At 56.5% G+C, this 11948-nt stretch overlaps 1 protein-coding gene across 2 annotated transcripts; it reads right to left on the bottom strand.

Annotated features, from left to right (window-relative positions):
- Positions 1-1773: 1773 nt before the first annotated feature.
- Positions 1774-10750, bottom strand: IRAK1 (interleukin 1 receptor associated kinase 1). 2 transcript variants are annotated; one of them, XM_019755160.2, is made up of 14 exons: positions 10501-10750; positions 10250-10417; positions 10004-10135; positions 9776-9885; positions 9404-9589; positions 9101-9165; positions 8800-8914; positions 7922-8040; positions 7228-7435; positions 6849-6914; positions 5095-5331; positions 3961-4396; positions 3378-3521; positions 1774-2881 (listed from the first exon to the last, which is right to left on the bottom strand). In XM_019755160.2, the coding sequence occupies exons 1-14, from the start codon at positions 10634-10636 to the stop codon at positions 2820-2822; spliced, it is 2184 nt and encodes a 727-aa protein (XP_019610719.1). In that variant the 5' UTR covers positions 10637-10750; the 3' UTR covers positions 1774-2819. The 2 variants fall into 2 exon arrangements, with proteins under 2 accessions (XP_019610719.1, XP_019610718.1); XM_019755159.2 differs by having other exon boundaries at positions 9404-9592.
- Positions 10751-11948: the final 1198 nt, after the last annotated feature.

The following is an 11948-nucleotide window of genomic DNA, read 5'->3' on the forward strand; positions in this document are numbered from 1 at the left end:
ACTTGAACAACACCATCAACCTCCTTGACCGGACATTTATAGAACAACTGCAGAATATATACATCCAACTGCAGAATATATACTCTTAAAATATACCTGGAACATTCACTAAGCCAAACCATAAAACAAGTCTCCATAATTTTAAAAGGAATAAAATCATAGAAATTCTCTGTCTACAATGGAATTAAAAACACATAACAAAAAGATATGTGAAAAATCCCCAAATATCTGGGAATTAAATACACTTGTAAGTAGGTCATTGGTTAAAGTAATCAAAAGGGAAATCAGAAAACATTATGAACTGAATGATAATGAAAATAGAACATGTCCTCGTGAGCAGAATGCAGCTAAAGCTGTTCTCAAAGGAAATTTATAGCTTTAATTGCTTATGTTACAAAAAGGTTTAAAATCAAAGATTTAAGGTTACACTTTAAGAAGTTGGAAAAGATGAGCAAATTAAACCCAAAATGTTTTATTACTCCAAAATAAGTAAAAGAAATGATGGTGTGGAAATCAACAAAGATGGAGAAAAATCAATGAAGCCAAAACTTGGTGCTTTGAAATGATCGATAAAATTGATAGGTCTCTATCTAGACTGATGAAGAAAAAAAGGAAAGACACAAACTACCAATATCAGGAATGAAAGAGGGGATGTCCCTACAGAATCTACAGACATAAAAGGATGATAAAGAGGGATTATTAACTTTATGCCAATTTAGATGAAATGGGAAAATTCCTTGAAAGACACAAACTACTAAAACTGACACACAAAGACGCAGAAAATCTGAATGGTCCAATAGCTAACTGAAGACATTGAATTTGGAATTAAAAACCTTCCCACAAAGAAAACTCCAGGTACAGATGGCTTCACTGGTGAATCCATCAAACACTTAAAGAAATCAACAGCAAGCATATGCAACCCTTTAAGAACATAAGGGTACACTTTCCATTTTATGAGGCTCTGATACCAGAAACAGATATTATCAGACAACTGCAGATCAATATCCCTCATGAATATAGATGCCAAAATTCTGAAGATATTAGCAAATGGAATTCAGCAATATATAAGGGTAACACATGACGAAGTGCTCTTTTTATCTAGGGAATGCAAAGTTGGTTTAATATTTGAAAATCAGTGGATGTGGTTCACCACACTGACAAAATATACCTATGACAATTCCATAGTTAGCATCAGACTTAATGGTAAGACACAACTTTGCACCTACCGTACGATTGAGAACAAGGCAAGGATGTCCACGTTCACCACTTCTATTTAACATTTGACTAGAGGCCCTAGCCAGTGCTATAAGAGAAGAAAAAGAAATAAAAGACAGATTGGAAAGGACGTGGTAAAACTCTATTTGCAGATGAAATGATTGTGTATATAAACTATCCCAAGGTATTTACCAAAAAACTGCTAAAGCTAGTAAGTGAATTTAAGCAAGGTCACAGAATACAAAGCCAATATACAAAACTCAATTGTATTTCTATACACTATCAATGACCAATTAGAATATGAAGATACCATTTATAGTAGCATCAGAACCCACAAAATACATAGGGAAAATTTAACAACCTGTGCAATTACTGTTGGGTAGTAGTGTTGTGGCTCTGCCACCAGTATGGTGGCTCACTTTGAGTAGAAACAAGAGCCTCCAGAGGATTTGGGGGGGGTCTGGTGTTTGGGGCTGGACAGTCAAGAACGCTGAGTTGAAAAGCATTGGAAAAGCTTGAGGCTTTCAGTGCAACAAACTCCACAAGCATAGCCAGAGATCGAAACATAAGCTTTTATTACTCCAGGACAACTTGGACTCATCAATGCCTAGTTTCGTGGGGCATGTAGTGTGACTCATGATTGTGGACACAAAATCATTGTAAGCCTGTGCTACAGCCCTGGGCCACTTTCGAAGACAGTTACAGGAAATCTCACTTGCTTCTAAAACTGTGACTCCTATTTTTTTCCTCTTTCTCTGCATTGTTCCCAACTTCTCACCTTGGGGCTTCTTACTGTCTGCGTAACTCAGGACTTGGGCCTACGCGAAACTTGGGTAGTAGCCCCTCTGTCACCATCAGTGCCTGGGCCTGATGCTTGGCTTGGTACCAGTCTGTAGCACCCAGGGGTGGCCTGGCTAGCAGGTGTCACAGTAGGCTAGCTCGCAGCTCCTTGGTGAAGCCTACAGACACTGGCCTGATGGGGGCGCTACTGGACTTTCTGGGCTAGCTCAGAACCCTCACTCCTAGCTAGTGGGCTGAACCACAGGTTGGCCACACCTCACTCTTCCACATTGCAGGCGGCTGGGAGGGCCATGGCCTCATGTGCTCTGTTCTACAGAGCGGCCGCTTTCCCCCAAGGCTCCAGCAAAGTACAAGGAGAGGGGCCAAGGGCGGCTGCAGTAGGCCTGGTCTGCAAACGCCCTGCCCCGCTGTCAGAGGAGCCGGCTCCCGACTGCATCCCTCAGTACGTGTGGTCCCACCCACCTTTCCTCTCTGGCCTGTGCAGCCAGCGACCTTCACACATGCATTCCTCCTCTACACACCCCTTCCAAGACATTGGCTTTCCTCTCCCCCAAATGCTGGACTAAACACAGGCCTTTGAGATATCCTGCCCTACTGACAGCTTCCTGCAGCCGGCCCAGGTGACTCTCAGCCCAGCCTGTGTCCACATCCCTACAGTACAGGGGCCACCACCTGCTCTCCTATGCGAGGCTGGGGCCCCCACCCCTACTGCCCACGGGCTCCTGAGGGTTCGCGCGTCATGAGAACTTCTGACCATGAGAACTTTGACTTCTGGGTTTGGGGGATCTGCCCAGGTGAACAGATCAGCTCTGAAATTCATCACTCTCTTCCGGGGCCTGCCTGTTTTGGTGTCCCAGGCCCAAGCCTGCAGGAGGAGGAGGAAATGGCAGTTAGTGAATGCGAGGGTCCTTGGCTGCCAGAGGGCTGGTTCGAGGGCTGGGCCATCGCTCCACCTCAGCTCCAGGGGTGCTCTCTGAAATGAGGGGTTTCTATTCCTAAGCAGTGCTTCTTCAAATAGCACCTGGAATAGAAAATGCCTACTGGGGCTTTGTATGTTCTGGAAGCATAGGGGACACTGGCATCCCCAGGCAAAGGGAAGTTACTGTTGTCAGGAGAAGGTGAAGGAGCTGGGAAAGAGCTTTTCCCAGAATATGCAACACCCCAAGGGAAGCGTGGGGGCAGGCTGGGTTTCTAGCCATTTTAGAAGAGGTGGGTGGCCTGCCTTTGCACTGTCCCATGCCCTCGGGAACAGGGAACTTGTCCGTGTATGGTCAGAAAACACTGCTCTTTGGAGCTAGCATGAAGCGTGCCTCAGTGGACACAGAGGCCAGCAATCCAGCTGCAGAGCGCACACAGGGTACCTGGGAGGGAGCTTGACGACAGCAGCTGCAGGCTGTCCAGTACCCCGTCCTCATACAAGGCCAGCTTCTGCACCATCTTCTGTCGGGCTGGGTTGATGACAATCTGCGGTGGCCGTGATGATGCAGAGCTGCCCAGGAGTGATCCTGGGATGGAGAGAGCGCCCTCTTAGCTTCAGGGACTGTTGTACCTGGGAACTCCTTGCTGACACTTCTGCCCTCACAAGTCTTCCCGGCCCCCAGCCTAGCTCCCTGCCCTGGCTCCCAGCTAGGCCAGGAACCTGGTCGTGGACAGAGCCTTCTTTGTTCCCAGCTTTCAGGAAGCGAGCTCCTGGTCTCTTCTCACCCACCTGGGGTGGGGGACATGGTTTGGGGACAGGAGATAGCAGTGGGCGGTCCTGTGCACCCCTTTCCAAGGCCAGGCAGGCTACCTGCTCCAAGACAGAGGCCTGGAGCTTGCTAAGGACAGAGTGAGCTTAACGGTAGGCCCCAGGTCTCTCCTCCCAGAAGGCCGGGGGTGAGGAGTACGGGGACTGTCGCCAAAGAAGGTCCCGGGTCCCTATTCTGGGTACCTGTCCCTAACTACCTTCCACAGCTGGGGGCTGGGGCTCCGGGCCACTCCCCCATCTTGACTCTGGGGTGGCGCCCCTTTGAGTACAGCCAGCTTGCCCGAGGGGTGCTGGGGCCCACATGGCGGCCCCCTCTCCAGGGCTGCCGGGCAGGGCTGGGCCTGGGGGACAGCTCGCAGTCAGGTGCCAGGAATGCAGGGCAGCAGACAGGCCGGACACACTCTCATCACTCTCCACGGGCTGGTTGGGACCTTTCTGGAGCTGCTCTGTAGCCTGGGCTGAGGTTCCTGAGGGCACTGCCGGGGGCTGCCATGGGCTGGCACTGCTTGGGGCACTGCTGGTGGTGGACATGTAGGAGTTCTCCTGTGGGGAAGGGGGGCCATGGCTAGCAGTGTCTGGCCCCAGGGACGGCCCTGCCACTGCTGCCTGAAGCTTCTCCAGCCTCTCGTACACCTGCAAGGAGAGAGAGGGGTCTCAGGGTGAGGGGCCCTGGGTCAGGCTCTACCCTGCTACCAGGCAGGCCAGGGCAGGCCATGAAAACCAGTCACATCCCTCACAGAAGACAGCGAAACTACAAGGCTGCTCCAGGTCATCTGTGCCCTACCTTGGGGCTTGGGCTGCCATCCCAAGCCGCCTACAGCTGCTCTGGAGGCTGCGGGGACCACTAAGCTGGCACACCCTACAGCTAGGAAAGCTCTGTCCCTTTGTCCCTGCAACAAGGAGCACTGAGAGTCTACAGCCACCAAAGCTAAGGACTGAGAATGGCTTCTGTCTTCCAGAAACCGAATCTCAGTTTCCTGCTGCCCTCAAATGGGGCTTCTCTATTCTCAACTGTCAAAGGGAAAGTGGGGGTGACAGGGAGGGAACAGAAAAAGGCAGATGCAGTGGCACGGTATACCCAGAAGGGGGCGCAAAGAAAAGCCCTTTGCCTCTCTATATCAGGTGGGGTTCAGTGGGGCTCCGGCCGCCCCAGGCAGAATCGGAAGAGCAAGCAAGGAATGTTTGGAAACTCTGCCTCCAGAAAGAGGTCTCGCAGGTGCTGTGTTTGGCTCACTACAGGACAGCGCCACGAATTTGGTTTCCAGCAGGCCACTGTCCCCCACAGGCAGTGGGTATCTCAATTGCTTCCTGTCCCTCCCTTGCCAGGATACCTGGGTCATGGGGGGTCTCCTCTTAGCTCGGCGGTGTAGACAGCAGCAAGCCAGCTGGCCCAGGGCCAGGCCCAGCTCGGGTGGGCATGGCCCAGGCCTGGGGTCCACGTGCTTCTTGTAGATCAGGGTGGCGATCGGAGCAGCCCAGGCATCTGTGGCTGGACCTGCTTGGGGTGTGGTCTGGGTGCTTTTCAGGGCCAGCCCGGCCTCCTCAGCCTCTTCTTCAACCAGGTCTTTCTGTGGGACAGATACAGTGAGCATGGCCACTGGCATGTGTGTGTGCACGCACACGCGCGTGCACGCACACGCGCGTGCACGCGCCTTCAGCCACATTCCCCAGGCCCTCGGTCACTGATGCCTGTGGTCTTTCTTTGGGTTGATAAAGCACCCACTGTGTGCCCAGCACCAACAAACAGAACAGCCTGGGCCTGCCTTCACAGAACAGACTTTCTGGAGGGGAGAGACGCCAACAACAAGCCTATAGAGCAATGGAAAACTGTGGTGGGGGCCCATGGGCCTTTTGACCGGGGCCTGAGCAAGCGGCACCTTAGTTGGGATCCAAAAGCATGAATTAGCCGGAGAGAGCAGAGCCAAGAAGGGAGTGTCCTATGGACAGGCACCCCAGGATGGAAATAGGATCCAAGGCCACCTTGTGTTCCGAGATGGGAAGGGCCAGGAGGGATCACCAGAGTGGGGGGGTGGCCTTTCAGGCCCTAGGACAGGCAGCAGGGAGCCTGGAGGACACAGAGAAGGCTGGTGGTGACGGCAGGACCCGGAGAGTTGTGGCCTTCAGGCATTGAGCCTTCACCCCAAGCACAGTGGGAAGGCAGAGGGGCTTCCACGATCTCTGTGTTTTAGAAAGATTGCTTTGGCCGCAGCACAGAGAACAAACAGGAAGGATCCAAAGAAAACCAAAGAAGGACCCCTGAGGAGTCTGGGGCAGTGATGACAACATGGAGAGCAGCCCCACTGGGATGCACCAATGAGTGTGGAAGGTGAAGGAAAGAGGGCTCCCGTCTGCCTTTCCGGTTCCAGACCTGCTGAGACCTGGTAACAGACAGAAAAAGCCCCAAGCCAGGAGAAGCAGCTAGAGGTGTACCAGTTGGTCAAGTGGGAAGAGGAAATGTTGACCGAACACGTTCTGGGCTTAGGAAGTAGCTAAGCGATGCACAGCTTAGGGGGCCCAGCAAAGAGTAGGGATTTGTACCAAGACCACTGTCAAGCTGGGACTGGAACCCAGCTCTCCTGTGTTCTGGCCCCAGCTCAGTCCTTGGCGAGGCAGAGAGGAACCAAGGAGTAGGTGGGGGCAGCTCAGCCCTGCCTCCTCAACGAGGAGCGTTCATCTACAGCGTTCCCGGAGGGGCCCAAGAGAAGGCTTCCCAGAGCTGACAAATCTCCGCCACAGCCTCCCACATGCCCCCGTGTTCTATTTCTCACTGTAGCTTCCAGTCCCAGAAAACTGGGACTGCCCTGCTAGGATACCCTCTCCCCTGTCCCCAGCCCAGGTTGGGTCTGCAAAGGCCCAGTGCATCTACAGAAGAAAGACAGGTTTCTCCCCGGCAAGGTAAAGGAAGCTGTTTGGGGCCTTGCCTACTTTCAAAGATGAGTCAGCAGCAGCAGAGGCTGGTTTCTGTGAAGTGCTGCATTCCAGACCATTCCACCCTCCAGGGCTGCACCTGTTTGCTGTCAGGAGCAGCACCTCCCTGCCCCCCTCTCTCCCTCCCTGCCAGCCTGCCTTGCCTCGGGAAGCTCACCAAATACTTGGTCTTGGCACCATACGTCCTCACAGCCCGCTGGCCGGCCAGCGTCTCCAGAACTACCTGGAGAGAGGGCAGGATGGAGAGCACAGCAGTGGCTTCTGGGAGGGCACCACCCTGGGCCTTGGTGGGGAGGGCCGTGTGCAGAGGGGGCTTGTAAGGTGGATGGAGTGGCGTGGCCCTTGGATGGCTGGGTCAGGACCGGCTCCTCACAGGGACAGAGACATGTTATGGGACTCAAATCTCGGTGGTTTGGAGCACGGACTTGAAGACCTGCCAGGTTGGCCTCTGGCTCCACATGGAATTCTCCAGGCCCTCCTGCCTTGGCCTGGCTGCAGCTCCCAGCCCTCCAGCCAGCAGAGGGGCCGTGGCTTACCACGCCAAAGCTGAAGGTATCGGTGTCCACGGCCAACCTCCCGGTCTTGATGTACTCCTCAGGCAGGTAGGCCAGGGTGCCACGCACAGTCCGAGTCCGGGCCACAGTGCTGCTCTGGCCAGGGGTGGCCCCTGCAAAACGGCTGAGACGGGCCAGGCCGAAGTCTCCTAGTTTAGGCAGCAGTCTATCATCCAGAAGGACGTTGGAACTTGGGGGAGAAGGGAACCGTGTCAGCCAGGCCCTGGCCCCAGCTTTCTCTGCCCCCCCCCCACCTGCCTGGCCCTGATGTCATCGGACTTCGGACTGCCAACCCGCATCCTGCTCACAGAGAGCAGTTGGTACTGCTGGAACTTTCAGCTTCCTGAGAGGCTCCAAGCAAGCAGAGCCCGGTACACCCTTGCACAGCTCGGCCCCATCAGTGGGGTGTCCTTGGACTCTGCTTCCACACCTGTCCCATGCCAGTTACTCGTTACCCAGGGCCCCTAGCTCTGACGTCCCGTCCCAGGGCTGCACCATCCCCACCTCTACCTCGAGTAGGAGAGGGCAGACCTATTCTCATGGGGGCACTCAGGGCAGGGTTCCTGGGGACCAGACGCTCTGCTGGTGGAAGGTTTGGGAGCATGATGGGCTTGCCATGGACTCCGCTCCTGCAGCTCTCAGGGGACCCAGGGGACTAGCTGTTTCCCCTCCTCACCTCTTGACGTCTCCGTGGATGAGGCTGGGACTGTCCTGATGTAAAAACTGAATCGCCCGGGCGGTGCCCAGAAGGATGTCCAGGCGCTGAGGCCAGGAGAGTGGGGAGCAGGCCCGGGCCTGGAGCAGCAGAGGGAGCAAAGGGGCACAGGGGGCGCTGGGCGCCACCATTCCTTGACCCCAACCCTCCCTCCACCTGTCACCACGGGGTCTGGACATGCACTTCACTCTCGGGGACTGTTTCTCCTTCTGAAAAATGAGGAGCAAAATCTCCATGAGTTACATTACAAGAGGAGCGAGATTAAGCTATTCCACTGCTTTGTAAAGCATGCTGGGAAAATGGCTGAGAATGTGTTTCCAGAGTCATCACAGAATTTGGTGGTCCTCAGTTCCTGAAGTTCGTTCATTTGTCCCAGGGCGATCAGGACGTCATCGGAGGCTTTCTCTCTACTTCCCCAAACACAGTGTGCAGTTCGCCCTTGAGTCTTGTGGGTGCCTCGCTAGACAGGGCCCAACTGTGGGTCCAGACAGTGCAGCATGCTGCCACTGCCCCATTTTCCCAAGAGCAATACTGACAAGACCCTTCAGCTACTCTGCTTGCAAAGGGAAGAAGTCTGAGTCAGGTTACTCGGAGTCAATAACCCCCTTTTCAGAGGTACCATGGGCCCAGGCTCCTGGGCACACAGAACAGCCAGGAAGAGGCCATGGGAAAGAGTTCTGGGGCAAACGGCATCCCACCTTGGGCCAAACCCTGAGCCTAGGCCCTGCCTGCCGGTGGGACCCACTCACGGAGGCTGAGAGCTCAGGTGCTAGGCCCCATGCCCCACACCACTCAGACGCTGTGGGTCTGGGGAAGCATGCCAGGCCAGGTAAGACTACCTGGAAATGGAGGCGGTCTTCCAGGGAGCCATTGGGCAGGAAGCCATAGACGAGGCAGTAGTAGCCACTTTGAGCACAGTAGCCAGCAAAGTCCACAATGTTTGGGTGACGAAACCTGCTTGAAAAATTGGGGCCTGAGTGCTCCGCCACCCAGCCTCCACCGCGCTTTCCATATAGCTGTGTCTGTCGGGGGTGGGCAGTCCCTGCTGGTTTCTCAGCTAGGCTGGGCATGGCAAGCTTTGGGGGCCTGAGGGAGCCAGGTCCCACGGTGCATGGTCCTAGAGGGACAGCCTAGGCTCACCGTGACAGCTGCTCCACTTCTGTCAGGAAGCTCTGCTTCACAGTGGTCCACTCCAGGTCTGCCTCCTGGAGCCCCCAGGGAAAATGGGGGGAGAGGGGCAGCATGAGGCTCTTGCAGCCAAGGTTCGATGGCCACTCCCAGTGCCATCTGTCCTGGGCCCAGAACAACCAAGGGGCTGGGGGGGGGGCCTTGAGCTGGGGAATCAGAGGGCTAAAGGAGCTGTGTGGGAAGCAGGGGGGAGGACCAGAAAAGTGAGGGTCTGCTGCTGGCCCTCCAGGGCCCTCGCTGGGATGCTACACCCACCTCCTTCAGCTTCTTCACTGCATACACTGTGTTCCTCAGCACAGCCCGGTACACACACCCAAAGCCACCCTCTCCGATCTTCAGCTCCTCTGAGAAGTTGTGGGTGCCCTGGGAAATCTCATGGAGAGGCCAGCAGAATGGAGAGGGGTGGGTACCTTGCAGGAGGGACACTGGGTTCCCTGGGCTCTGCTGTAGGAAGAGACCCCAATCAGGTAAGATCCTGTCTCCTCCCCTCTGCCCTGGCCACAAGCTACCTCCATCCCCGCTGCCTCCCAGCTGGCCCTGTTGGGCTGGCTGGGGATCCCTGGTGTACCAAAGACTGGGTTTCTTGTTACTTGTTTGGAACCTTTCCTGGGGGCAGGACCCACCTACCTTGGTAGAAGGGGATAGAGGTGGTGGTGGTGGTGGTGGAGGCCGGAGGGCAGCAGGGCTTGGGATACGGACGAGTTCAGGCCCAGAATGAGTCTGGAAGCCTGGAAAAGCTTCATAAAGACACCAGTGAGAGGCAGGCAGAGACCAGGGGCAGGATCTACAGCCATGGCCTTGGTCAAGGTGGCCCTTTTCTCAGGTCCATCAAGCCCAACACTAGGGCTGTCTTACCTGGGGAGAGGAGAGTGGAGGCTGACGACTGCAACTTCCCGGGGCTGGGGGCCTCTGCTTCAGAGGGTGCAGAGATGCTGCTGGGTCCCGGGCTGGTGGTGCTGGAGGGTGGGAGGGGGGCGGGAGGGTGCCCTGGGACGTCAAAGAAAGAAAGGATGGTTAGGCCCAGGCAGGGGGAGGGGCCCCGTGGGAGGCCTCCGGCCCTGGGGGTCCTGGGGTCCTGCGGTCCTAGAGCCGCGCACTCACAAGCCGTGATGATGTCCCGCGCGCGGAGCAACTGCAGGTGCGTGAGGATGCGCACGAGGTCGGCCACGCGGGCGTTGCGGTTGATCCAGGGCCACAGGACGCTGGCCGTGCGCTGCCCGGAGCGTTCGCACAGCCGCAGCTCGGTCTGGTCGCGAACAATCAGGGCGGCTGCGGGGTAGGGGGCGTCAGGCTTGGGCGCTGGGTCCCGCGCGCCCCCCGCCCCGCAAGTCGGCCGGCCCGACGCCACCCACCAAACTGGCACCAGTCGCTGGGCTCCAGGGCGTCCATCACTTTGTAGAAGCGGTACATGACCCAGGGTGGCACCTCGTACAAGAAGTGCTGTGCGCCCGGGGCCGCGGCTTCCTCCGGGCCCGGCCCCCCGGCCATGGCCGCTGCCGCTGCCGCCGCCGCCGCCGCCGCCGGGCCGGGGCCTCTCGGGGCCTTTAGGGGCCGCGGCGGGCGCGGGCCTCGGCCGGCCGGGTCCGCAAACACTGACTCACTTCCCCTTTAAGTCGTCCTCGTGCGACGCCCGCCAGGGCGGAAGGGGCGGTACCCGAGACTCCGCCATCTTGCCCGCTGCCGAGGCCGCCGAGGCCGCCGCGGCCCTCGGCCACACGGGGGCGCCGCACGCGGTCCCTTCCCGCGGAGGCAGCGCCACTGCGCGAGGCCAGGCGGGCAGGGCGGGCTTCCAGGAGGAGGGGTCGTCTGAGTGGGGCTCTGAGGGATGGAGGAGAGCCGTTCTCAGCAATGAGAACGTCAGCCGCTGGGACGTCCCCTTAAGACGTTTCGACTTTATTTGGAGACAATGGAGAGCCATCAGAGATGCTGGAGGGACAGGGTCAGATGGGGGTTACACAAAGGCCCCACTCCCACCCTCTGCTCACTCCCGTCAGCTGGCCCGTGAGGTCGGGTGCAGGGAGAACGGTTTGGAAGCTCGTACCAGCAGGCTGCCCTGGCTCAGAGCATTTCCGCCCACCTCCTGTGTCCTGGGTCCCATCTTTTCCGCTCCTTCAGGCACCTGCATCAGCAATTGTTCCCTCATAGCAATATCTGCCACGCTTCCTTCTTTGCTGGCTCCTTCCCACTAGCACATGAACCGTGCTTGTCTCTCTTAAAAACAGGGTTTCAGCTCCTGTTGTCCCTCTTCCCTCTTGTGATCACGTTTCTGGCTCAGTTTGCGCTCCCCCTGCGAGGGCGGCAGAGTCAGGCCTCTCTCCCCCACCCTCTTTTCTGAAGCAGTGGCCAGGCACCAAGCTCAGTTTGACGTCTTGGTCATATTTGTCTCTCTTGCCCATTCCCATAGTGCTCTGCAGCCTCCATGGCTCTACTCTGCATCAGCAGCCACTATGTTCCTGTCTCCTCCCCATGGGCCCACTGCGCTCACTACTACCTCTTACCTGGATGAATTTGCCGGCTCCCTCATGGCTTCCATGCCTCCTCTCTGCCTGGGTGCTCCTCCTCTGGCACAAATCAAGCCACAGGGCTTTCCTGCCGAAAGACTCCTGTGCTTCCTGGAGCCTTCTGATGAGTCCCAGCTCTTGACTGCAGCCTCCATGGCTGTCACCACACGGCCCCTGCGCACCCACCTCATGTCTAGCTCTGCACACACCAGCAGCCTTAAGCCATCCAGAACTCCTTATGATTCCGAGAAGGCGCCAGGCCTTCTGTGTCCACGAGTTAGCATGTGCAGTTTCCTGGC

Source organism: Rhinolophus sinicus, chromosome X, assembly GCF_036562045.2.
Source record: "Rhinolophus sinicus isolate RSC01 chromosome X, ASM3656204v1, whole genome shotgun sequence".
In the NCBI taxonomy this organism is placed as follows: Eukaryota; Metazoa; Chordata; class Mammalia; order Chiroptera; family Rhinolophidae; genus Rhinolophus; species Rhinolophus sinicus.

What these genes read in the sequence shown, in the direction of transcription:
- IRAK1 (XM_019755159.2), bottom strand. Translation starts at nt 10,636, where the DNA reads ATGGCCGGGGGGCCGGGCCCGGAGGAAGCCGCGGCCCCGGGCGCACAG. An exon ending in GCGGGACATCATCACGGCTT is followed by an intron (nt 10,136 to 10,249) that starts GTGAGTGCGCGG and finishes TTGACGTCCCAG; the next exon opens with GGCACCCTCCCGCCCCCCTC. An exon ending in AAGACCGCCTCCATTTCCAG is followed by an intron (nt 8,041 to 8,799) that starts GTAGTCTTACCT and finishes CTGCTGCTCCAG; the next exon opens with GCCCGGGCCTGCTCCCCACT.